We start from the raw sequence: 27,673 nt of genomic DNA, 5'->3' as shown, positions 1-27,673 counted from the left end.
TGCAATTTTAGAAGAAAAATATTATATAAATTATGTAAAGGACAGAAGGCAACAAATCGGTCTAGAATCTGGGCAACACTCAAATCCTGAATATCTCGATGGCCTTTGCAATTTCTCGACGGCCTTTGCTCCCCTTTGCACAGTTCCCAGCTGGTCCTGCTTGGTTATATCTAGATTCTCTTTACTTTTGTGATCTCCTTTGTTTCATTAACTCTGTGTAGTGATTACCTATGATATGTTGTTAATAGGCAAGGCACTCTGTTATGAGTTATTCTGGTGGGACAAGTCTCTGAAAGCAAACTTCTTTTTGCCTTACCTTCAAGGTTCCATCTCCAGCTTCCAGTGAAGTTTCCTGTGTCTCATGTGCAAATTTACTTCCATTAATTTCAAAATATTATCACTAATAGTTTATTATTTCAATGAAAATTATTTTTGTATCAGGTTTTTTTAGCAGAAAATAAATCAATTATTTCTTTTACTTGCAGATGGGCACCTTTAAGGCACATGATGGTGAATATTTTTTAGAACCTCTGATGAAAGCGGATGGAGGTGAACATGAAGATGAGCATAACAAACCACATCTTATATACAGGCATGAAGAACTTAAAAAAAAGTATCAGAAATCCCATAAACCTTGTGAAGTTTCAGGTATAGTCATACTTTAAATTTCAATGTGACTTTTTCAAATGTAAAATGTTTTTTTTAAAAAAGAGGCTAGATTTAATTTTCATAAATAATATTTATCTCCAGATTCTTCTATTAGAACCTACACATTTCTTTCACATAGCATTGGCAGCAATATCTTTTTTTTTTTTTTCTGCCAGTGGCTAATTCAAATATACAACAAAAGGTGCATGTAAAAAAAAAATTCATGATCTTGCAAGAGCTTCTCTGTGGGTTTACTTTTATACCTATATTGTCCCATATGTAAACATTTAAAGAGCAGATCCACAGGAGTTGTTGCTTATATTCACAAAACATAATGAATTTACTGCAAGTCTAACAGGTAATACAGGACATCTGTGTTCCTTAATAATGAAAGTATCTAATATTAGCCATTAATGTAGATTTTTGTCCTTATAAGTATTTTAATAATTTATTCATACTACATATTCATAATATTTAATTTTATTTAAAATAAAGTGGAGTAATTTACAAGCATACTATTAGGATATGTGACAAGTGAATGGTCGTACTTTCATAGCTTCACAGTATATAGGTTAATCATTAAGCTAAGTAACTTAAGAGCGAGAACATATGCAGTGAAAATGACTATGAAAGACAAAAAAGCTTTATTAATACCATGAAGCAGTGAGTAAAAGCACTGTGCTTTAAACTAATATGTTTTTTAGTGGGGCAGAAAACTTTCAGTAGTTGTTTCTCATAGTTATGCATGCATCTTTGTAGTTGGAAAATAGTATGATGTGAGAAAGGCACCTGCAGCTACCATCAAAGTACAAAAACTAGACAAAAGAGCAGGATTAAAAAGGATTTATTTGAAATTGTAGGTGTCCATAGACTCATTTTAATCACTGAGATACCATCTGCTTTGGGATATAATGATGTAGGAGCCTTTGAAGATCCTGCCTGAGCAATGCACTTCTTAACCTTTACTATTATTAGTGCCATCTTAAAAATATTTCTCATTGTGTTGGAAACAATTTTTTTTTTTTTTAAGCCTAGTGACATAAATGCTTTTATTTTGCTTTTGGTAGAAGCACATGAGCTTCGTTTATTTGGCTTTAAAGAAAACACAAACAGGTGGAGGTTCACAATAGGAGAAAGCAGCTTATATTTGGTTCAGCTTGGCATTTAGAAACATCCTGTCTAATTAAAATTCTACACCTTTCATGAGACCGAAATTTGCATTTATGCATTTTGAATGTACTTGCACTTCAGGAATGTTTTAAGCACGGCTGAGTGCATAAATATGACTATCTGAAGAGAAGCAAAATAATAAAATTTCAACTTTATTTTCTTAAGGAATATCTGTTCAGACATTTGAAAATAGAAATTGCACAAATAATGGTGTAGCTTGGGTGGCTAGTGTTTTTAATTTTGGAAAATTCTTAAAGCATATTTTATACTCAGAAACAGTATGTTGAGAATTCTGCTTTTCTGCAGATACTAAGGCCAGAAAGCAACCATTATAATCATCTTGCATTCAACAAATTCTAGTGAAAAGTATTTCTTTTCTTTAGCTCTATTTTAGGAAGCTGATGCTATCTATTCATTGATTGTCATTGCAGAACAAGGATTTAATACTTTGAAAATCAAGCAAGTGTTGTTATTCCTGATTCTTTTTTAATGATGAATAATATGTACTCAACCAAAATAGAGGTCTTTCAGTTTGTGTGGTTAGGTTTTTTATTTTTCGATGTTGCATATGAGAATTCTATTAATGTAAGCAACCTAGTGTGAGAAGGCAGCTCCAAGCATTAAGTATATGGTCATTTCCCCCCTTTTCATTTATTGGAGCAACTACAAAAGATTGTGAGCCAGGGATTACTTACTTGTTCTTGGGGGAGCAAAGTTGCAGAAATGTTCATGGAGGAAAAACCTTGTGGTGTTATATTTCTGTCCTTCTAAAGAAGAGATTTGTTCCCTTTAATGCTAGTCTTGTCTGGGTATTCACAGCCTCCATTCAAGGAGCAACAGAGTATATCTAGCAATACTTGTGATCATGAGAGTTTCTCTAGTGAGTGAACCTTGACAGAGGATATGGAAAAGCATAGCATTCAGTACATCTTTTTAGTTTGAAACTGGACCATGATCATTACTTCTAAAATTGTCTAACTAATATTTTCCTCACTTTGTACTGTTTTCTTCTAAAGTAACTTACTGATGAAAAAATATTTGGAGACCCTGGAATAAGCCTTACTCAAGTCAGGATAGGACATCTGCTGCATTTCATCTATCCATAAATCCTGTTTCCCTAATACAGGGAAGCTCATCTGAGTTTGCCATAATATGTTTTTGATAAATGATAGCTATTACTCATCTACTTGTTCATTTCTGGTGTTTATAAACAAAATTAATTTGATATGTTCTAGTATTGAATTTGTCTTGGCTGGTCCATAAATTTAGGTTGTCTTTGAACTCCCACTTTAAATATAGATGCTGTTTCCCATTTTGCCAGTACTCTGAAGTCTCAGACACCTTCTGTGACCTAGTGAAGATAATGTGCATATGAGATTGCTTCAGCCTGTTCTCTTCAGTGCATCAAACTCAATCAGTCTGACACATCTAATACACATAGGTACTCACGAACAAGTTCATTTTCAAAGCCAGTCCCCAAATTCCCCCCTCACTATTGTTAGTGCTAATAGTTTTTGCAGTTATTATAGCTATATATATTTGTGACTGACTTTTAGACAATTGCTCAGCAAACTTTAAGGTGCTTGCTGTTGTCCCTCTGCTGTTGTTTTCTGGCTGTATTGTGCCCTAACTTTAAAGAGGACAGACTATTGACCTGTCAAAAGTAGTTTAAAAGTTTATGGATGAGGGCTCTTCCCTTGAAATATGGACTGCATAGATTTAAATCCTCTCAAGTTGAGGGTGGCAGAGTTGGGATCTCTGAATTCTTGAGTCAGTGCTGTAGTCACTAAGTCATTAGAATAAAAGGATTAGGAGACATATCCTTTGGCAGCTACTTTTTGATTTGTTTTTTTAGCTTCCAGAAAGACAGTGGAGGTTTGTTCTGAGGGGGCTGAAGTGTCCAGTTAGGTGCTTAAGTTCTGGAGAGCAGTGAGAATTCAGATATGCTTCTCAGTTAGGTATTTTCATGTGGGCTATTGCTACAGTGATCAATGCATGGATTTTATGTATCTGGCTTCAGAAGCCTCTGGTGGCTGGACTATACAGCATAATTGGAAGTGTTACAGTACTTAGTTTGGAGGTATCTGAGTAGGTTCTATATTTCCTTTAGAACCTGGTCCTACATAATGACTATTGATAAAGTTGTCAAGGATGTCACTGAAGGCTTTTGATGTGTACTTACTTATGAAGTGAACTCCATATTTGTGTAAATATAATGTTACATAAATGAAAAAGTCAACAGGGACTTGAATTCAGGACTCGGGCCTCGTCTTTGTTATGGTTTGTTTTGATTGGTTCTATTGGTGTCAAAGGTTTGTGTATAAAAATATGGGTTTTGTTTAACTTTCTTCTTTTGTTGCACTACCTAAACTGTAGTGCTTATCTCCTTCCAGCCTGTCTGTTTGGATTATACTGCATTCTAGGAAATGTGTAACACTGCTATCTCTTAACTAATTTTTAACAATGAATCCATATATAATAGGATTATATGATAATGTACAAGATGTCTAATTTGATGTTTGTATTACAGCCTTCCATGTTTAATATCTTTTTAATTCTTGCACTGGTTCTCTTGGAAATAAGATAATAAATATAAGTTTGCTTTGTCTATTTTGGGCAGCCTTTTGCCCATTTCTCTTTTTAAATTTAGAAACTGCATTCAACAGTAAATCTTTTTTACTTTACAGAAAAAGAGTTGAAGAAGAGCACTTTACTACATCCAACCTTCAGCAGTTTAAATGAAGAGAGCAATGTTTTACAGAAGTCTCTCAGTTTAGAGTATACTTTAAATAACCTATCTATAGAGGATGGTGGCAATCCACATTCCAGGAAAAAACGTTTTCTTTCCTATCCAAGATATGTAGAAGTGATGGTTACAGCTGACACCAAAATGGTTCGTCACCATGGGCAGAATTTACAGCACTACATACTAACACTGATGTCAATAGTAAGTAAACTTAAGTTCATAAGTATTAGCAATTTAAGTTATTTCTGCTCTGTTGTTTTCCCTTCTGCAACTTCCCTGTCTTCTGGTTTGACTGAATTCTATATTAAAAGAAGATTCCGTAAACATAAAAAAAAAAAATAGGACCAAAACTTCAGATTATGGATCTCTTCAGTTTAATGCAGTAAGGTGTGTAGATGAAATGCTGTGACCTATTTCCTGATTTGCTGTTGCATTAGAAGAATTCTTAAGCTTCAGTGAGTTAAGCATATGGATTAATTACAGCAGACAGAGGTTAAAAGGCATTGTGAAAAAATGCTTGGTTATAGTAATCTTAGTTTTTCAAGTAATTTCAAATTAATATGGGTCAGACTTTGAGTTGGCATCATTTAGCTGAGCTCTTTCTGTAGTGGACTCTTTCTTGAACCTCTTGTATTGATTCAGGATCTAGTACAATAACCTCTGTAAAATCAAAAGGTTTACCGTGACACCTGCTGAACAATTTTTTAGGAAAAGGCGTGCTATTCAAGAAGCTTAATTTATATGAAACTGCATCTAACTTTGGGCGTGCAAATTAAGACACCTACATATAGGTATTTATGGAGATATCTACTTTAAATAATAGAGCTCTTCACTTGACCAGTTATAGACATCTGCTTTTGGATGAACAGGTCTCTAGTTTCCACTGGGATCAATTAGTTTGCTTCATAGAAGTGTCCAGTGCCATTTAAGATGCCATAGGACATCTGACTTGGCCTCAGCTGTTGTTTCACAAAGATGTGCAAGTCTTCTGTAGATCATGTGTCGTACCTGCCAGTTCTGTATAGGTGTCTAATAACCTATAGCATCTGAAGTGACACTAGATAATGTATAATTAGGCAACTGCACTGAGTTCTGCTCAATCTAATGTTTAAATCTCCAGCTGATGTAGGCACCTGAATTTAGAAGATGGAATTTTCTTTAATTGGTTTATAAGAAAAATAATGAAACTTTTAAGGGAGATTAGCATACTTTAGTTTTATAGTCTTCTGAGTTTTTCTGCTGGCAGTGGTGTGACAGCCTGAAAGTTCATGTATTACAAAAAAAAAAAATCAGTTTTGAAAGGTGGATTTTTTCTTATACTACAGACTCAATTTGGGATTCTTTTAGAAACAACTGATCCCAAAGATGCCATTTTCTATGAAGTTACTTTTTTAATACAGAGCTGTACTAAGAACCAAAACGAAGTGGTCAAAAACATTATTTTAAGATGGAAGCTGTTTTTTACAAAACTTTACAATAAGATGAAATGGAACATTTATTGTATAATTTTCATGAGGTCCTGTTGTGATTATAGCTAATGTAATTCCTGATGTTCTTGTTAAGAACAAACATTGTTCCTGCATCTGTAGATGTACATTCAACCACTATTCCTTACAGTGCAATGTTTCTTGTGCCTTTTTACTTACATGATTGGATTTCTGCTAGGTAAATAGGATATGCATTGTATAATTGCCACTAAAGAGAGTCTATATGAACTGTTTTTAACATCTAGGATTTAACATATACATGTATGAGTGAAAGAATACCTCTTCTTTGCTAAAAAGCTTGTGATTTCATTCTTGCTCTTACCTGTCTATATTGTAAAACTAGGGCTTAGGGCAGTTTTTGCTGACTTTGAGGTAATGGCATACAATAAAACACTACATCTTTAATGTGAATTTAATATCTTTGAATAACACAGTAGATAGTAAGATGTATAGCTAGTATCTTCTGGCACCTCTTATTCCACATGTACATCTGCTACTTCTTAAGGTAATCTTCGAATCATAGAATAGTTTATGTTGGAAAAGACCTTCAAGATCATCAAGACCAACCGTTAACCTAGCACTGCCAAGTCCACCACTAAACCATGTCCCTAAGCACCACACCTACACATCTTTTAAATACATCCAGGGATGGCGACTCAACCACTTCCCTGGGCAGCCTGTTCCAGTCCCTGACTACCCTTTTCAATGACGAAATTTTTCCTAATGTCCAATCTAAACCTCCCCTGGTGCAACTTGAGGCCATTTCCTCTCGTCCTATCGCTTGTTGCTTGGGAGAAGAGACTGACCCCCACCTCGCTACAGCCTCCTTTCAGGTAGTTGTAGAGAGTGGTAAGGTCTCCCCTCAGCCTCCTTTTCTCCAGGCTAAACAACCCCAGTTCCCTCAGCCGCTCCTCATAAGACTTGTTCTCTAGACGTTTCACCAGCTTCGTTGCCCTTCTTTGGACATGCTCCAGCATTTCAATGTCTGGCTTGTAGTGGGGGGCCCAAAACTGAACACAGTATTTGAGGTGCGGCCTCACCAGTGTCGAGTACAGGGGGACAATGACTTCCCTAGCCCTCCTGGCCAAACTATTTTTGGTACAAGCCAGGATGCTGTTGGCCTTCTTGGCCACCTGGGCACACTGCTGGCCAGCTGTCAACCAACACCCCCAAGTCCTTTTCAGCCAGGCAGCTCTCCAGCCACTCCTCCCCAAGCCTGTAGCATTGCCTGGGGTTGTTGTGACCCAAGTGCAGGACCTGGCACTTAGCCTTGTTGTACCTCATGCAGTTGGCCCCGGCCCATTGATCCAGCCTGTCCAGGTCCCTCTGTAGGGCCTTCCTACCCTCCAGCAGATCAACACTCCCAACTTGGTGTCGTTTGCAAACTTACTGAGGGTGCACTCAATCCCCTCGTCCACATCATTGATAAAGATATTAAACAGGAGTGGTGCCAATACTGAGCCATGGGAAACACCACTGGTGACCGGCTGCCAACTGGGTTTAACTCCATTCGTCACAACTCTTTGGGCCTGGCCATCCAGCCAGTTTTTTTACCCAGCAAAGAGTATGCCTGTCCAAGCCATGTGCAGCCAGTTTCTCCAGGAGAATGCTGTGGGAAATGGTGCCAAAGGCTTTACTAAAATCCAGGTAGACAACATCCACAGCCTTTCCCTCATCCACTAGGTGGATCACCTTGTCATGGAAGGCGATTGGGTTAGTCAAGCAGGACCAACTTTTCCTAAACCTGTGCTGACTGGGCCTGATCCCCTGGTTCTCCTGTACGTGCTGTGTGATGGCACTCAGGATGATCTGCTCCGTAACCTTTCCCGGCACCAAGGTCAGGCTGACAGGCCTGTAGTTCCCCGGATCCTCCTTCTGGCCCTTCTTGTAGATGGGCGGCACATTTGCTAACCTCCAGTCAACTGGGACCTCCTGGGTTAGCCAGGACTGCTGATAAATGGTGGAAAGTGGCTTGGTGAGCACTTCTGCCAGCTCCCTCAGTAACCTTGGGCGGATCCCATCCGGCCCCATAGACCTGTGTATGTCTACATGGTGTAGCAGGTCGCTAACCATTTCCCCTTGGATTATGGGGGCTTCATCATGCTCCCCATCCCTGTCTTCCAGCTCAGGGGGCTGGGTACCCGGAAAACAACCAGTCTGACTATTAAAGACTGAGGCAAAGAAGGCATTAAGTACCTCAGCCTTGTCCTGTCACTATGTTTCCGCCTGCATCCAATAAAGGATGGAGATTCTCCTTAGCCCTCCTTTTGTTGCTAATGTATTTGTAGAAACTTTTTTTATTATTGTCTTTTACAGCAGTAGCCAGATTAAGTTGCAGTTGGGCTTGAAAGAAAAGTTTGTTAAAACTTTATTTCTAGAAATGTTTAGCTTTTATTAATGCAGATTTTTCTTAATATAAAATCAGATCTTAATTCTGAAAGATTTTCTTCACAGTCCAGTTAATTTCATCCCCACCCCTCCAAGAATACATATCCCAGCTCATATGCTTCTCCTTGAAGCATTTCAGTGATGTCATAGTATCACAGAATAATTTAAATTGTAAGGGACCTTTGGATGTCATCTGGTCCAAGCCTCTACTTACATATGTATTGCTTTGTCAAACAAATCAAATAATGCATATGAAGATACAGTCTTCAGTCTCTTCTCTTCCTTCTCCATAATAGTTGTTATTTTATAGTAGTTATTTTTCAGTAAGCTAGTAATAAATGTGAAGAATAGGAAAAAAATTACTACCACTCTTTGCTATGTAATCTGTATTAGAATTCATCAGTATGCAGGTGGGTCACTTCTTGACCCACAGCCTATTAGTGTTTGAAATAGAACCAGTCTTATTTCATAACCCATAAAGGGAAGAAATGAAACTATTAAATTTTATCCTTTCTGCCATTGTACAGATAGGTTTGATTATTAAATTTAACTGGTACTTGTATCTGGTCAAGCAACTTCTCCTGTTACAGGAAATTGTCGGGTTGCTGACATTTTAAATGAATCAAACATTATACCCTACTGTTATAATCATTCTGAAACTTTTAAGGATTTTTATTTTTGGCTTGGATTTTAAAGAAACCTGAAAAGTTGAAGCATATAAATCCCATTAAATTTTAATGAAACTTAGACATCTAGCTCCCAGAAGAACCTTTGAAATCCTGGCCTGTTTGTCTTTTCTTTTCTCCCTTTTTTTTTTTTTAGCATCAACAAAGCCACCAAAGTAAACTTGCTGCTATAGGGTACTGTTTTATGAGTGGAAAATAAGAACTGAAATATACTGCTAAATATTTTTAGGGTTTTAAGTGTCTTGTCACTCATCCAATTCAACCTGAAAAGGCTTAACTCTCAGCATGCAAGTAATCCCATTGAACTGGAACTGGAATGCATTTTCTCATTTCTTTAAAACTGCATAAATCTTGGCAAGATGAGTATTCACAGTATTTACACTACATCTTGGAAATACTTACTAGTTCTGATTGAAATATGTATTTAAAAGTACAAGGAATACCTTTGTCATAGGACTTTATCAAAACTTCTGTATTGAAATACAATAGAGTGGCATTATTTAATGTAAAATGATAAATAAAATAATAAAGAAATCTGTGATTGCTTAACTCACAATGTTCTTTCTTGTTCCTCCAAGCATTGCATGAGCAGAGCAGGCAGTAGGTACTGTCTTAGTAGATTTAGTAGATGGAGGACTCTATCTTAGGCACATTATCTTGTGACAGTTCAAAGTCTGTAACACGAAGGCTTGATCTTAGCAATTGAAATAATTCATTAAGACACTGGAGTTTACTGTAAAAGCACCAAAACCTCATCAAATCTGGTTCCATGATATGTGCTGAGGTACTGTCCTCATTGTCTGAATCAGGTACCTGATTATTGACAGCTTTTTAAGAAGTGTACTGCTTATATAGTTGGTTTGGTAGTCAAACTTCGTGGTCTGTTCTTCGTCTGCCTGCAGCAAGAATTTTGTAATCTTGCCTTTCTGAAAAGAAAATTTGGCATGTAAAACCACCTGTGGTAGGGCTATGTTGGCCAGCTCAGATTGTGAACTTGGCTGACTGCCTAGTCATGTGAGTGCCAGAGTTGGAGCATGGCAGGGGGGCAGCCATGCATTCAAGGAAAGGATTGAGACAGCATCAGTTTAGATCATTGAGCTTGCAGGGAGACTGTGGAATCACAAAATGGCATTATATAATGGTAAAATAGTATCATTATAAAATGGTATTAAAAGCTGGTATTTTTAATTTTCATCAAGACAGGTTCCTAACTTGGACTGCACATAAATGGCTTTGGCTCTCTATTGTTTTGTTCTTTGTGTAGTCTTTCAGATCTGTGCACACCAAGCTGCCATTGAAGTACCTTGAAATAGTTACTGTTGTTTTGGTAATGTTTTGTGGCTACGGTAATTTACTGAGATGTAAAATGTAAGGCAGTAAGTAACAGGTCTTAACAGCAAAAAATTTTCTAGTTGTAGTCTTGTTTATACTTCTTTATTTTGCCATTCTGACAGCTAATCAACGGCATTGATTGTAAAATATTTTCTGCATGGAAAGATCCCGTGCACCAGTGTGCTGCTCCCGTTGTTAAAAAGCAGCCAAATTATTCTGTCCCAATATATACGGGATGAATTTAAAGAATCTTTTTATACTTTCTTTGCAGTTCATACCATACAACTGTTAACAGTTCATCTTTCCGTAGCACTCTGGGAAAACATAGATGCATACTAGCATTTAAGAATATTTAACGTTACTGATTCTGCCATGCAGTTATCATTTAAAAATGGGCAGTAGACTTGAATAATTTGTAGGTTAATCGTTTAGTTTGTATGACTAGCATTTGAAAGGCAATAAATATTTTTAAATTCAAAATTTATTGCTCCTTGCATCTACTACTTAGACTAGTAAGCTTGTATTTTACCCCTTTTTCACTCAAACCAGTGTATTACTACTAATGCTGCGAGAATGTTCAGTGCTTTTTAACTCTCATTCAGTGAAATCTAGAGAGCCAGCACAAAGGCATTTGTTTCTTGCTTATCCTCTATAACTTCTGTTTCTTCTTCTGTATATATAAAAAGACATGATTTTGTGCACTTTGACGTCATTAAAATGAAAATGGGTATTTGATTATACACCAATGAATAATTGGAAATGATTATTTTTAAAGTATCATTCATACAAAATTCTTTAAGCTAAACTTGTTGCTTATCCTGATATATATAGATATCTATATAGCTGTTAAAAAATCCTACTATTTTTTAAATTGTGACTGTCCTTCTATTCCAGCTCCAGGGTGCCTGTATATTAAATGTCATAATGCCTCATACCTCACGACATCTTGAGGTCCACCAGCTAATACAGAGGTATTAGAGCCAGCAGTGTGCCCAGGTGTCCAAGAAGGCCAACAGCATCCTGGCTTGTACCAAAAATAGTTTGGCCAGGAGGGCTAGGGAAGTCATTGTCCCCCTGTACTCAACACTGGTGGGGCCGCACCTCAAATACTGTGTTCAGTTTTGGGCCCCCCACTGCAAGCCAGACATTGAAATGCTGGGACATGTCCAGAGAAGGGCAACAAAGCTGGTGAAGGGTCTGGAGCACAAGTCTTATGAGGAGCGGCTGAGGGAACTGGGGTTGTTTAGCCTGGAGAAAAGGAGGCTGAGGGGAGACCTTACCACTCTCTACAACTACCTGAAAGGAGGCTGTAGTGAGGTGGGCATCGGTCTCTTGTCCCAAGTAACAAGCGATAGGATGAGACAAAACGGCCTCAAGTTTAGGTTTAGATTGGACATTAGGAAAAATTTATTCACTGAAAAGGGTAGTCAGGGACTGGAACAGGCTGCCCAGGGAAGTGGTTGAGTCGCCATCCCTGGATGTATTTAAAAGATGTGTAGGTGTGGTGCTTAGGGACATGGTTTAGTGGTGGACTTGGCAGTGCTACGTTAACGGTTGGACTTGATGATCTTGAAGGTCTTTTCCAACCTAAACAATTCTATAATTCTATGAAATTTTGCAGGCACATACTTGCTCATCTTTATACTTCACTGCTATTAGTGCTATTTACTACTATTGTTACCTAGCTGGTGGTGGTTGTTGTTAATTACATATTTAGTAATTAGACTAATACTTGTCTCTATGACTTTCTCCTCATTAGTACAGGGTTCAAGGTCTGTCCCTCTGGTGAAGCCTCAGTACTGTTTAATTATGACAAAGGCCTTGCTCTAATCTACCTGCGACTCGTCCCGTATAAAGGAAGGAGACATTTTGCCAAGCAACACTCATGTATTTCTCTGAGTAGCTTCTAATGGCTAGAGAAGCCTGGCTAGGGTCGTGCCTTGTGAAATGATCTTTTCAGGTAGTTTCTTTTGGATACTGAAAGGAAGGATGCTTTGACATCTGAGCTGTACATGACGGCATTTATCCGATTATAATCTTGGTGCATATTTTCATCAAAAGTCTGCAGATGATGATGACTAAGTCACCACTTACTGAGTTGTTGCAATATTAAAGGGATATCTTTGCAACCATCTCAGTCCCAAGTTAGAGATAAGACAGAGCACAGGCATTCCTGGCAGGGTGACTCAGCCTTTAAAAGGGTTGTATTCTTTCTTTTTGCCTCCACTAGAGCACAATAGGGAGTCATCTGGAACCTCTACTTGGTTAACTCAGGGGATGGTAGATTGAAGAGGACTTGGATGAGGGGATAGGAGATGACCTAAAACTCATAGCGGGAAAAAAATGGTAACTCTGAGGTATGTAGGTATACGTGTGCAAGTTTGCATGAGAAGTCTCTGCTGGCATTAGGTTCCACTAGTGAAAGCACATGTTTGTGCAGAAATATGGATGGAACAGAATGGGAGTAACACCAGCAGAAATAACACAGCTCTTTCTCATTCTCTCAGTGAAGCAATAAATGCTGTGATGACTTCTTTATCTCATGACTTCAGACAATTCTGGGGTCTTAGGAAATATATGACAGAATCAGGATATGACAATGGAAGAGGTGAAGGAGAAATCTCCCAGATCCTGGATATCTTACATCCTTTCAGCACTACAGTGATAAATAAGAGACTGTTGGAGCCTGCAAAAGACATGTGAGCTAAGAAGTGATATCATGTTTCTTTCAAGGGATATGAATGTTTGTATTCTCCTGGTACCATGGTTGTGTGTAACAGACAAGAGGAAAGAAAAAGAGGTCTTGTGATACAACACTTAGGAATAAAGAGCTGAAGAAGTCCAATTCTATTTGGATAAATCATTTACTTATCTTCCAGCCTCTACATGTACTTGCTTGTTTACTACCCCTTTTCTAAATAGGGCATTTTGCCACAATTCATAGTCTCAATTTAATGAACAGTTACAACAGGGGTATCTAGAGAAAATAAACTTTGTTGTGACCAAGTTGCTTCCAGTCACCTGGCAGCTAGAGCTGTGGTGATGACAAGACCTGACTTAATTTTTGAGAATTTCATGAAAATGAAAGCTGTGGTCCTTCCACTGAAGGGTAACTAGCTTCATTTATATATATATATATTTTTTTTTTCGTTTCTTTGTTGCTGTGTGGTCCGAACTGTTCTGTGGTGTGGATGCTAGTTTTAAGAGTCTGAAAAATCTATTGAAACTAATTTCCCTTTGTCTTGGCTATTACCTCCTACTTCTGTGAAGCCTGGATTTAGATCACTGTAAAGCAAGTAGATCTGGAAACTGTAAAGAAATGGTGTATTCTATCAAATTCCTATCCCATTTCATCATCCTTTTTCATGAATGCTTCCAATAAGGGAGCATTGAAAGAGGTATCCTTAGAATACAGGAGCAGGGAGTACTTGTCCCTTTATTTTTTTTTTTTTCACTAAAAATAAGAATCTCATATTCCAGATCTTTGATAATTCCCTGCATTGATCTATTTCAAGTCTCAGTTGACAATTTTAGCCTGTACTGTTCCCTAGGTAAACCTTCAGGTTTGGTTTGTGATTTTCAACTCTCAGGATTTTTCTCTTCACACATGTGTTCAGCCAGCCTGCAGAATATACCTTACTTCACTGATAAGGGCATCTCATTATCAGCATAGTCTTGCTCTTTGATCTTTTGAAAGCAGTGGTAATAACTAAGTGATTGGGGGTCATGAAAGTGCCCATGAGACAAAGGCTACATACTTTGACTCAAATGTAGGGTTAATGAGGGCAGTGTTACTTTTATGTTTAGCAGGAGCTTACCTGTCTCCAGTATGAGAGAAAGTATGCTTCAGATTCTGTCAAGAACTGCTGGCCTCAGGTGTCTAAGTGACATGATTTCAGGCCTCAGCTGTTCTCCAGACAGAGACAGCTAGTAGATAACGCAGATGGTGCATGGTATTGAAGGTCCTGCAACAGATTCTTTTCAGGTGTGCAATGAGATACTCTTCTCTCTCCTTATACTTAGTCTAATGCATCTCCTCTGAGGTATGAGTAATTTGTATGGGGTTTTGAAGAAATACTTTTGCTCAAATATTTTAAATGGACATTGTGTCAACAGGCAGGAAGGAGGACATCTGACTCTGGGTTTTGTGTTGGTTTCTTTACCTTCTCTGTGTTTTCTGATTTTGTTAGCAGATAACAGACAGCACTCGCATAACAGTAACAAATTTTTTTCAAGGGACTATTAATGTACACGAGGGAACATCCGTCAACTACAGTAATAACCATAAACAAGAGCAAGAAGTGCTAAATTTTAATCCTAAGAAGGCTCCAGCTTAGACTTTTTGCCCAGATCATTCCAGTCACCCAGGATCAGAAATGAGTCCTCCTCTCACATACTATGGTACAGGAGACCTTTAAGAAACTGAGGGGTAATGTTGCACTGAAGGTTGACAGTTACAGTTTAGGCACTCGTGGTAGTATTTGGTGTTAGCTGAACCTAGTTAACCCCGCCCCCCCATCTGGTTCTCAATCCCTCTGCCTATTCTACCTGATATATACCCTTGTAGAACTGGACCAATCGTGTATTGTTTTTTGTTCACTGTGTCAAGTATCACTACCTCAGATGACCTGCATGCTCTTTATTTGACAGCCAGTGAAATGCAGCTGTTCCCTGAATTTCAGAGCTTGCTGTTCCCAAACAAGACATTGACTAGACTGATTTACAAGTTAATAGAAAGATGTTTCTGACTAATCTAGCAGCCTTCTATGATGGAGAGACTGCATCAATGGACAAGGGAAGAGCTACAGATGTTATCTACCTGGACTTCTGTAAGGACTTTGATACGGTCCCCCACAACATTCTGGCCACTAAATTGGAGAGATATGGGTTTGATGGACAGACTGTTAGATGCATAAGGTATCGGCTGGATGGCCATGTCCAAAGAGTTGTAGTCAATGGCTTGATGTCCAAGTGGAAACCAGTAATGCGTGGTGTCCCTCAAGGGTCCATATTGGGACCAGTACTACTCAATATCTTCATCAATGACATAGTGGGATTGAGTGCACCCTCAGCAAGTTTGCTGATGATACCAAGCTGAGTGGTGCAGTTCATTCATGTGAGGGAAGGGATGCCACCCAGAGCAACCTTGACAGGCTTGAGGCCCATGTGAACCTCATGAAGATCAACTGGGCCAAGTGCAAGGTCTTGCAGCTGGGTCAGGGCAATCCCCAGTATTGATACAGACTGGGAGATGAATGGATTGAGAGCAGCCCTGCAGAGAAGGACTTGGGGATGCTGGTGGATGAAAAATTGGACATGAGCCAGCAATGCACACTTGCAGCCCAGAAAGCCAACGGTATCCTGTGCTGCATAAAAAGAAGCATAGCTAGCAGGTTGAGGGAGGTGATTTTCCCCTTCTATGCTGCTCTGTTGAGGTCCCACCTGGAGTCCTGTGTCCAGTTCTGGGGCCCCCAGTACAAGAAAGACATAGACCTGTTGGAACAGGTCCAGAGGAGGCCACAGAAATGATCAGAGGGCTGGAACACCTCTCCTATGAGGAAAGGCTGAGAGAGTTAGTGTTGTTCTGCCTGGAGAAGGCTCTGCGGAGACCTTATTGCAGCCTTTCAAAGTATAAAGAGGACTCATAAGATTGAGAGAGAGTTTCTACTGAGGCCTGTGGTTGACAGGACAAGGGGTAACAGTTTTAAACTGGAAGAGTGTAGGTTTAGATTGGATATAAAGAAGAAATTTTGTATGATGAGGGTAGTGATACACTGGAACAGGTTGTCCAGGGAAGTTGTGGATGTGCCCCATCCTTGGAAGAGTAGAAGGTCAGGTTGGACCGGGCTTTGAGCAACCAGATCTCATGAAAGGTGTCCCTGCCTGTGTCAGGGCGAGGTGGCCTAGATGATCTTTAAGGGTCCTTTCCAACCCAAATCATTCTAGGATTGTTTACTGTATTTCTATAGCAATGCCTGTTTCAACATTATAATCTAGACATGAAACAATCTGGCTTTGTTACCTGTTCCATAAAAGATCTTCCTGTTAATGCTATATGCATGTAATCTTCTTCTATAGGTTTATGCTGTAACAAATTCTGTTGTAAGTGGCTTTTATATCAGCTTAAGTAGTAGGAGAGTCAATCCTCAGGACAAGCATCTTCACATTATAAGCTAAAGATCCTCACAGATCACATTTCAGATTCCTCTCTGACATGCTTTTGCAATGCCATATGAACCCGTCTTCTGTTTCTTCTTTGCTAAAGGGAAATAAAACTTGAAGTAGTTGGGCTGGAATTAATCTTCCCTGGCCTCATACATCTGAGAATTAGACATCTCGTCTCCCTCCATAGTAAAGGGATGAACAAATGAAATAACTTATCTTAATCTTGTACGAGAATACATATATCTAAATATATATCTTCAGATAGCATGTCTACACAACAGTTCATCCTTTCTCTTTCTCCATTGACTGTTGAAGGATTTTAGACAGCTTGCTTACCATTAGTTACCTGAGCTGAGATGAATGTGATAATTATGTTATTCTTAGATGACAATTCATTCAGGAACGTACCTTGACTGTTTGTGATATTTCACGAGGAGGATAAATATCCAGAAATATCCTTTCTAGGTGTATCAAAGTGGATCTCAAAACTATAAGAACACATTATGAGCTTGATAGTTTGCGGTAGTTTAAAAGTAGTTTTGATAGTAGCAAAATGGTAGTTCATTCCATTCAAATTCAGATAACCCCATCTGCCTAAATAATGCTTGAGCCTTTACAGGCCCCTTTTCTTTGATAAAGGTGTTCTGAATGTACCTATGCCTAATTGAACTCTTCAGTGAGTGCTTGAGAGATGCTCCTTATTCCCACCTCAGAATAACTGGACGCTTGCTGGTTAGTAACCAAGAATGGAGTCCATATGGAAGGAAGCAGACAATAGCTGTGCTGCTCTGAAATGTGTGCTCCACATGGATTCCAGAACTCAGGCTCTCTCCCTGCCCTTATTGAGTCCTCTATTTCCAGTTTCTGTATCAACAAAAGAATGAAGGACGACGCTGTGCATTGTGCTCTCTCCAGTTTAGAGGAAGGGAGGGTATGAGTCAGTGGGAGCCAGTGCTCTGTCAGTTCCAACTTTTAGCAGAATTACTTGGTCTCAGGTACATAGGATTCATACACAGCAAGCAATTTGAGACAGTTCAAGTGTAGGCTGCTTTTGAAAGAAGTCTGTTCTTCTGCACCTTTCCCTCTATCAGCACCTGTGTCGAAGGGGCGGCACCAGGAATGAGATCATGTTGATCAACATAACATGATACAAAAAAAGAAAAAAAAATTGCTTTGCAGCTGGACCTGTTCCTTGATCCTGTTAATTTTGTAGCCTTGCAGCCTTAGCACAAGCCAGAAGAGGGGAAAGCCATTACTTCTGTGTTTGAGGACAAATCTTGTTTAGATAAGGCTGTCATTCGACAAGTGCTTTAAGCCAAATTGTAGAACCCATATGAATGGGATGTTTGAAGCTATTATTGAGAATGAATACATTTTTTTACTGCTTTTATGAAGAATAACTTTCAAAGTGGTTCACTTTGGTGTATGGAGTTGACTTGTGATTTTTATTATCTGGCTGCAAGAGTATATATAAAAATGCCTTTTGGGTATGTAAATATGAATTTTATGAATGAGGAAAGAAACCTTTATATGTGTCATGTATATTTTCAATACAGGTTTGCAACTCAGTCCAGCTTCCGCTAAAAGCAAGGGCAAAAAATTATTGGTTCAAAGTGGCTTTCTAGAATCCTCTACTATTTTAGGTATTGATTCTACAAATCATCTGCATAAACCAGCTTATGTCTATGACAGTCGCAGTGACATTACTTTTGTTCTTTCTTTGATATTTTATCAATAAATGACAGGTTTTACAGTGTATAATAAGTATACTTTTTACACTAGCATTTCAACATGGTGTCTAAGTGTCTGGAAATGAATATAAAATTATAGCTATTTGGGTATTAAAAACTGGGCAACTATTTTGGGTTTGTCACCATATCCTTGGGTAGAAAGGTACAGGCAGATGCGTGAGACATCTATTGTGTAGCAACTTTGTTTTTCTTTGATAACTTGTTTGCATGACAAAAAGATATGGTTTATCAGATGAGTTTAATATTCTAATCTTCTGACTTTTTTCTCTTTAGGTTGCAGCAATCTATAAAGATTCAAGTATTGGAAATCTTATAAATATAGTTATTGTAAAATTAATTGTAATTCACAATGAACAGGTAGGAAAAATAAATATTAAAAAGATTTCTTTATAATGAAGAAACAAAATACATGAATTTGCATTGTAATTCCAAAGTTTTACTTTTTTTTTTTTAGTTTTAAGTACAAAATATTTTCTTTAACTATAAAATTTTGTTTTAAAATAGGAGACTAAATGTCAAATGTGAGCTTAACTGCAGAGCCTTTATTTAATGCCTGTATTTCCCCATCTCTCTGTTAGCACCTCCTGTTGACCTAAATGGACATAAATCAGATACTGTATGAAAGCTTATGGCATAACTACCTAAAGTGTGGTTATACGCATGGAAACATGATAGGGAAATGACAGCTTTTATAGAGGATTTTGATGGAGGGTTTTCAGCTCTAACAACTGTCATATTTTAAGACTGTAAGAAATATACACTTTTAAAATACATGTTTTATATTTATTTATCATAAATGTCACGCTATTTTTTTTTTTAATATTTAACACATGGTGCATGCTCACATACGTTGATTAAAATAATGGATTCTCATGACTGATGACTTGTAGCGAAATTAAGACCTGATCTTACAAACAAATCTGTGTGAGTGAACTTATGTGGAGGCCTGCTGACTTGCTTTCCATGCACAGTCATTGTTTTGCACATTAGGGGCACAAACGACAAAGTCATAAGCGCAAATGCATGAATATTAAAACCCTTATTTGTTTTTTTTTTTGGCCATTTCTTGCTTAGGAAGGACCAGCTATCACTTTTAATGCAGCTACCACTCTTCGTAATTTTTGCTTATGGCAGCAAGCACAAAACACTTTGGATGATGCTCACCCTTCTCATCATGATACTGCTGTTCTTATCACTAGGTACAGTATCTGAAATAGACATAATTACTCAGCTAGGTGAGACAAATGCTTCAGGTTCTTTTTTACAACATCATTTTTTAACCATTCCACTGATATTGTTCATAGATAATTGAAGTGAATAAAGACTATCTTGCACTCCCCAAACCACTGATTATCAATACATGAGCAATTACTCTGAGAGTGCTATGTTGGTAGCTAACCATCTGATGAACCTTTCGTTAAAGATGATGGAAATTACTTAGACCTGATATTGTTACGAGGAAATGAAGTCTTTAGCCATTGTACATGTACGTGATAGGGGCAGGGTTTTGTACATAATGGAATCAGCTGAAGGATGCAGTGACAGTCAGCTGCTGATAGCCCAGGTGTAATTAGAACTACCAAAAGCTTACAAATGGAAAACATTTAAATTTTAGTATATATTCTTCCTGTACACTGATTGCCTCAGTGAAGGTTCTGATGTTCATTCACTGAAACATATTCTCTCTTTTGCTATTCTTTTTCATTATTTTTTCCCCCAGTGTTCAAGTTGGACACACTCCAGCACTTTAAACTGTTTGATATTTGTCCTGAATTTTACATTGTTATTTTGGCAGATGGTCCACTACATAAGGTAGTTTTAAGTATACGGCAATCTGCATGTTTTTCAGCAGCATTTCATGCTTGATCTATCTTCTGCATTGTAGAGAAATAACATAGTATTTGAATTTTTGTTCTTTGCGAGCTAGAGAGAAAGAAATACTGTGAGCTTAGTCTGGTGAATTTAAATTACATCTTTCACTAGAATGCAAATTGTTTGAATGGACTGTAAGATTAAAAATCAAGAATGAGATTTGCAATTGCTGTAAATAATATAGCAACAGTGAAATACTTTAAAAATGTTCTTTTATTTGCCGTAATAATTTTAAATAAATCTTTTCCTTCAAGGGAAGATATCTGCAGAGCTAGAGAGAAGTGTGATACTCTTGGTGAGTTATTCTTTTTTAATCAGTATGATTTTATAACAGAAAATATGTAAGAGAATTTCACTGTAGGGAGAAAAATCAGTTAGGAGTAAATCAGAAAATAGATGCAAAATTTAAGTCACGCAGACAAAAAAATCAGCTTCTCAATGCTGTTCTGCCCTGGCACGTACTTTGGTGCCAGGTGGTCGCTCATTTTTTGTAAGTTTGCTGCATAGTTGAGGCATGACTTTCAACTCAGGTGCCATAGTTTATAAAGTCACTCCTTCTGCATGAAAATTCATTCTGTTAAGCTTTTATATAAGGATTCAATTTTGCAGGTTTAGCAGAGCTAGGTACCATGTGCGACCCACTACGCAGCTGTTCTATAAGCGAAGAAAATGGATTGAGTGCTGCTTTTACTATAGCGCACGAGCTTGGACATGTGTAAGTACCTATTTCCCAGCAGGTAAATTTTTTAATTTACTTTGGAATATGACCACTTCCCAGTGAAGGGCTCTACGTTTCTAAGAGGGTGCAGTCTGCTACGTCCTTTTAGAAGAGTCATTATTTTTGCCCCTTGCAGTGAGCCAGCGCTGCCCACCACTTAGAGGTAGAGAAATTGTGAATTTTATAACCTGGTTGGTATCCTGAATTATGGGAAACACTGGCCATACAGCTGTATTCTGTCCTTTCGTAATACGAACTGGTTGGGACACTGGGACAGATATCTTAGATGTGCAACATAGTCCTGTTAACTCCAACTGTATTCTAGCCCTGATAGGAATTTATCTTTAAGAAAAGACAATTGTTAATATAACGCAGAAATATTCTTCCTTGTGTTTGATCCTTTCAGAATACAATAGAGTAACACAAAGAGAAATACTTTACACAGAAAAATAAGAGGAGATGACAGCATTTTATTTTATGAAGCATACCTCATCAGTGATGGCAGAAAGGTGCTATACTCTAGCTCCATGAGGCATGCCACAGCGTAGGTAACGACGACGTTACAGAGCTCAGTAGCTAGCTTGTTGATTTTCATGTGCCTGGAAGTTCATTTAGATAAATGCCATTTGTCATGGTACTTAAACTGAGATATAAAATAAGACAACGTATTAGTTGCATAAGTAGGATGTTGATGTGCTCTGTAGTTTGTTTTTGTTATTGAATAGTAAGAGTTACGATGTGAATATCAGGGTAATACGTTATGGACAGTCTAGTGAAGGCCTGCATATTCAGTTGAGGAGATGGGTTGTTTAGATAAAGTGGCATACTCCCAAAACACTGGGATTTTTCTGGTGGGCTAAAGAACTATGTAATTGTAAAATTCTTACTGTGCCCAGCATTATATAATTAGGAGCATTTTAGAAAAGGAGAGGATTTTGTAAGGCATTTTTAAGATATCTATTGCCGTAACGTCAGAGAGTCATATTAAGTCCCATTAAACTTTAAGGCATTTGCAAACTCAAAACTCAGGCATTTTGCTGCTACAACAAAAAGACTTTCAGTTAATTATTGCTGAATTTGTTTTGGAGTTTGTCTGTTTTGCTTCTTAGATTTAATGTGCCTCATGATGACAGCTTTAAATGTAAAGAAGCTGGAATTAAACACCAATACCATGTGATGGCTCCAACTTTAAATTACCATACAAGTCCATGGACCTGGTCAAAATGCAGTCAAAAATACATCACTGAATTTCTTGAGTAAGTACCAATATAATGCTATGCATTTTTTTTTTCAATTTCATGTCTTTATCAGAAGCATTTTAAAAGTATTGCTTAAATACCGATTTTCTGTTGTTGTTAAGTTTAACCACTGGTTTGTAGGGCCTCAGTCTTCCAGAAAAATAATTTTTGGATGATTCATGACTTTATTAAAGTTGCACTCAACACGTAAAGCTAAGAAGACTTTTTTTTTTTTTTAATTATAGTGGTGTTGGTTATTGATAAACTCTGTAGTATGATTTTAGTAGGTAAGAACAGACAAACTTTATTTTAGGAAGTTTTTATTTAAAAAATAAGTGGTAGGTATAGTTTAGGCAGTACCATATTTTTTTCCTGTAAGAATGTGAAAATGAGAAATGACAGCCATAAAGCAAAAAAAAAACTTAAGCCTTTTTTTGGGGGATATAATGCAAAAGCCAATAAGGGAAAATCAAGTTACCTGGTTTATTTTATTAATTTTAATTAAAGTCATTATAAAGGCAGGTAGGCATGCAAACCCATAATTCCACTGAGATAGGCAGGTGTAAGTGTTGTGTGAGTAAGCTCCCAACTGATTTATTCACATTTTGTTCCTGTTTTTACAACAGTACTGGTTATGGTGAATGTCTCCTAGACAAACCAAGTGGAAGAATATATGATCTTTCCTCTCAGCTGCCTGGGTCAATGTATGATGTCAACAAGCAGTGTGAACTTATGTTTGGTCTTGGGTCACAAGTGTGCCCATATCTGGTGAGTGAGCAACACACAGAGTCATGCTCAATCTGTACTAAAAAATTACTGAAAGGTAGGTTTGAAATGAAATCTCAGGACTTCTGGTTTTAGAAAAATTCTATCCTGAAATGTGTCAAAGTTCAGGTCTATTTTGTTGAAGGGGGAAGAGTTCAGTGGAGAGCATTGCAGCTCCCTATGCTAGAAATATATAGAACTAAAAAGTAGGATTAATTCATTTTGATTTGCACATCTGTGAATGTGATTATAATTCCTTTAAAAGATCTAAAGCTGCATAAATTAAGGCTTCCTGCAACTACTGAAAGGGAATTATTTCAACACTTTTTACAAATGTTTTCACACTCTAGCCCCCTATATTACATTAATAGATCTTTCTTATCTGTTTCTTTTAGTGCTTTTTACAAACTTATAACTTTAAAATTAATATATTAATTCAAATATTTGTTCCAAATGTTTGGTCCAAAGTGTAGATTCCCTCTACTTTTGTCAATGTGTCAGAAAATATTTTCAAGGCTGTTAGAGTGTACATTTTCTATACTTAATCAAAAATTTATTTAAAGCAAAACTGGGATCTGGAAAGAGAACTTGAGTAATTAAGGAACTTAAGTTGTATTTTGAAAGCTTAATGTGTCCAGTGCAATATAAAATAAATAGAAATATAACATTATGACTTCATTACTGTTGAGATGTCACAGTTAGATTTTGGACCAACTTGTCAAATGCCTCTGCTAGTATTGGATGGCTTGTTGGATCTGTTTAAAGGAGAGAATTTAAGATCAGATTCAGACTGGGTTAAGAGGAGCTGTTGGTGAGCTAAAGTGTCGTTTAGAAGGAGTCAGGCTTTATGGGAATATTATAGAAAAATAAAGGGGGATTCAAAGACCTGAAGACGGTGTTACTGAAGACTGCTTTGTAAATTTTTGTAAGCCATAAAGGTTATTTGCCCATTAAGTCTTCTAACAATTTGAAAAGGAGGCTTTCTTCTTGATTTTCTAGTCAGTGTATTTTTAAAAATAATTCCAGTTAACATCTTTATCTGGGGATTGTACTCAAACTGTGCTGCACAGTATCAGCCGTAATATCTTACATGCTTTTTTAATTAAATTATCTACTGAATTTTATTAGAAAATGAAGTTATCTATTACTTCTAATGAGATCAGTTGCAAATACTCCACATTCCTGCCTGGCCTTATGGAAAACCCATTTTTAAATTATTTTTTTTTTGGTTGGGTTTTATCTGTGAGAAATCGTAGTACTAATAGCAAACACTAAACTCACATAGTATGAGAAAACAATATAAATATACCAACTAATGTCTTAAATGGCATTACAGGTACAACAAAGGTAATCTTGTTTTCTTTTTAGAAACAATGCAAGCGCTTATGGTGCACAAGCACAGAAGGTGTTCACAAGGGTTGTCGTACTCAGCACATGCCTTTGGCTGATGGAACAGTTTGTGGTGTAGGAATGGTAAGCCTTCACATATTTCTTAGTACTTGTATATGGCAAAATCTTTGATGTAGATAAGAAAGATCAGTGCTTGCTGTGTGGCAATACTGCACCTGTAGCACACTGATTGTGTAAACAGTATCTACCTGATTTTACCTGCAGTTTCTCTTACTTGTGTAATGTGACATAAATAACATAGGTTCAGAATAATGATAAAAGTTTACAGATGCAACATTGGTTAAAAATAGGTGGAAGACCTCAGGGGAAAGTTGCCATCTTTCCTTCTGTTTAAAAACTTCAGATCATTCATAACAAGTTGGGTTTTTTCCTCATCGGTCGTGCTCCAAAGATGAATTTCCTGCAAACAAGACATCCCAAAAGTGTGTGTCCCCCCGTTTGTCTTGCTGAGGCTGTTTCACTGAACCAAAATGAATTAAGTATGAGTGACTTAGATACAGGAGTACACTTCTTTGGAAAGGGGGAGTCTTTGGATTAGTATCCTGGTTCCAGTAGATATTTGTGCGTTTTATCTGTTTCAGACAAAGTATGAACAGTATGAAACTGCGTCAAGGGAAATTCAGATTGGTGTTAGGAAAAGGCTCTTCACTGAGAGGCTGATTGGTCACTGGAACAGGCTCCTCAGGGAAGTGGTCATGGCACCAAGCCTGTCAAGAGTTCAAAGAGCATCTGGACGATGCTCTTAGTCATGTGGTTTAGTTTTAGGTAGTCCAGCGAGGAGCAGGGAGTTGGACTTGATGATCCTTATGGGTGCCTTCCAACTTGCTGCTTGAGATATTCTATGATTCTACGAAAGCGTCTATCAGTACCTCTTCATCTACTCTAGTAGATGAAGTGTGTGGCCTTAGCCACGTATAACTCACACTGATATTCTGTCTTGCCTATTTTAACATAATTCAGGATAGTTGGATCACTTTAGTGCTAAAAACTAGGAGCTCTCTTCTCACTTATACCCTAATATGTAGGACTCTACCTGGCTGCATGAGGTATGAATTGAAGGCTTTGACACATAAGAAAAAAGAAACGGAAGCTGGACTTCCTACACCCTGCTCATTGGTTCATTTGGTAAAGAGTATTTGGGTGATGAGAGGTCAGCTCACTACTTCCTCATCTGGCAAGTTGTTTTTGAGTCCAGATCTTGATCTCTATCCTCTGACGATATAACCTTTCTTGGGCTGTCCATAAGGGTTATGAATATCTAATTGGTAGATATAGTTACGGCACTTACAGAACCGTGATAGAAGCAGAAGTAGTGGTGGAGGCTAGTTGAATCCAGAGGTATCAGTGAAGATTTGAGGGTTTTAGTTTTGGATTTGTATGTAGTTTGGGAAGTGAACAGAAATTAGGTGCTTGAGTTCTTTGCTGATCTAGTCTCTGGTTTCTCCATGTCTCAGTTCACCACCAGCAAATAGAATTATTTTCTTACCTGTCAGGGGATTGTGAGAATAAATAATTCAGAGATTTTTGACATGCTGCGATATGACAGTGATTATCTTAAGTATGGCTGGTTTATAATGTTGAGCTGCTTTTAATAGTAGTGTGCTTCGGCAGCTTCAGAGGCTGTGGAGGTAATGTTAATTTTTTATCTTTTGATAGTTTTATAGGTTCAAAGATGATTAAAAAATATCTGATCTAATTTCTGTGTATAATAGGCTGCTACATTTCACTCAGTTATTACTAAATTTCCCTCAATAACTTTTAATCTTTACAGATATTTTTTTAATTTTCTGTATTTGGTAAGACAGAAGTAGTGAGGAATTTGAAAATACTGTCTTAATGGATAACAATTTAGTGGGTAAACTGTCTTAAACAGTTTCTTTCTCTCTTGCAAGATTAGGAAAAGTTATGTGAAGGTTGCAGTGGAAGCTTTGCTTTATTAAATCCTATGCATGCAGCTGGTGTTATAATGTTTAACCCATTTTTCAGTCAGTCACTGATCAGAAAGGAAGTTGATCTTTTATATAAACTTCTTGTGTAATCTTTAGTTCAATTGATTTGACTCTAATTTGCCAACATCAGAGGACTTCTTTTATATAAGAATACAAAAACCTATTTTATGCAATTAATGCAGTGAGACCAGTTTTCTCTAGGAAGTAAAGAGCTAATTACCATCATTACCTCTGAAAGATGTAAGAAAGAACAGCAATTAATCTGACAAATTGTCATCTGTTCCTGTCTAAGGGACGGCTCCTTTCAAGCTCAGTCAGCAAGTTTCTGTTGATGTTAATGGGAATAAAACATGGTGACTAGTTATTGTAATTAATATTTGTCGGCAAGCTAAATAAATGTATATTTGGCATTTGCAGCATTATTGCTATGATGAATACAGAAAAGATTCGTGTAAGGCATTTGTAATTTTAGTATCAACTTCTTAAGCTTAGATTTGCCATGTGAGTTTATTTTCACCGAAATCTTTAGTTTTTCTTCAGGTTGTGTGTCTGATTAGTGGATCTGGCTCTATGGACTGCTCTAATAGTCCTTGTATCTTTCCTTTCCCAAAATGCAAGAAGATAGAAATCTAATAATATGAGACTCTCAAGTGAACGAGCAAACAGCTTTTCCTGAGTGCCTGCACTTCCTAATGGAATATCTTCTTGCCATATGCAGTCTATGAGCATGTACACATTTTGAAAGAGAATTGCGTTTTGTGTGTCTCATGGTGCACACACCTGTAGAGCTCAGTGACTTCTTAATATACGTAATATTAGTAGTAGGCATGGGTAGCATTTTCTTAAAACATTAAAGGGAAAATTCAGCCTAACATTTCAGTGTCTTATAGAGAATAAAGAAAATATTTCCGTGGGAATTTGAACATTTTCTGTATTTATTCTATAGATTTAATATTATTAATTATCTAGAATTAATATTACTAAAATAGAAAACTTTAACTTTTACTTCAATTTGCTATCATCTAGTCAAATTTATTTGAGCTGATCAATCTGTACTTTGTTCATGCTAGAGTTACCTGCAAAAATGAATTATATTTGCTTGTTGTGGCTTCTGCTGAAGTATCTGAAAATTTCTATTCACCTCCTGTTTTTATATATTCTGTGTGCTTAAGTTTGACAGTAGCCTATAGGTAGCAATTCTGCTGTGTCTGAGAGCAGTTTCTCACTCCATTGATATTCACGTTGTGTCTCATCAGTTCAGTTGCTTTTTGTTTGCCTATTTGGCTTCACAAAGATCCATAGGAAATCTAAGCTTCTGACAGCTCTTCTAACATCCCACAGACCTTCC

The 27,673-nt window shown here is 37.4% G+C and overlaps 1 protein-coding gene across 1 annotated transcript in view; it reads left to right on the top strand.

The window, feature by feature from the left end:
- Positions 1-27,673, top strand: part of ADAMTS20 (ADAM metallopeptidase with thrombospondin type 1 motif 20) — a 104,478-nt gene that overhangs the window by 13,385 nt on the left and 63,420 nt on the right. The window contains exons 3-11 of the mRNA XM_087764389.1: positions 486-648; positions 4,506-4,765; positions 18,647-18,730; positions 19,448-19,572; positions 20,500-20,540; positions 20,855-20,960; positions 22,073-22,219; positions 22,828-22,969; positions 24,335-24,439. Coding sequence (XP_087620515.1) covers positions 486-648; positions 4,506-4,765; positions 18,647-18,730; positions 19,448-19,572; positions 20,500-20,540; positions 20,855-20,960; positions 22,073-22,219; positions 22,828-22,969; positions 24,335-24,439 — 1,173 coding nt within the window. The remainder of the gene's footprint in view (positions 1-485; positions 649-4,505; positions 4,766-18,646; positions 18,731-19,447; positions 19,573-20,499; positions 20,541-20,854; positions 20,961-22,072; positions 22,220-22,827; positions 22,970-24,334; positions 24,440-27,673) is intronic.

This window comes from Nipponia nippon, unplaced genomic scaffold (assembly GCF_047370975.1).
Source record: "Nipponia nippon isolate SJK-2023a ecotype South Korea unplaced genomic scaffold, ASM4737097v1 scaffold_3, whole genome shotgun sequence".
Lineage (NCBI taxonomy): Eukaryota > Metazoa > Chordata > Aves > Pelecaniformes > Threskiornithidae > Nipponia > Nipponia nippon.
Note: the sequence above shows the minus strand (reverse complement) of the source record. Positions and strands in the feature narration are given on the sequence as shown.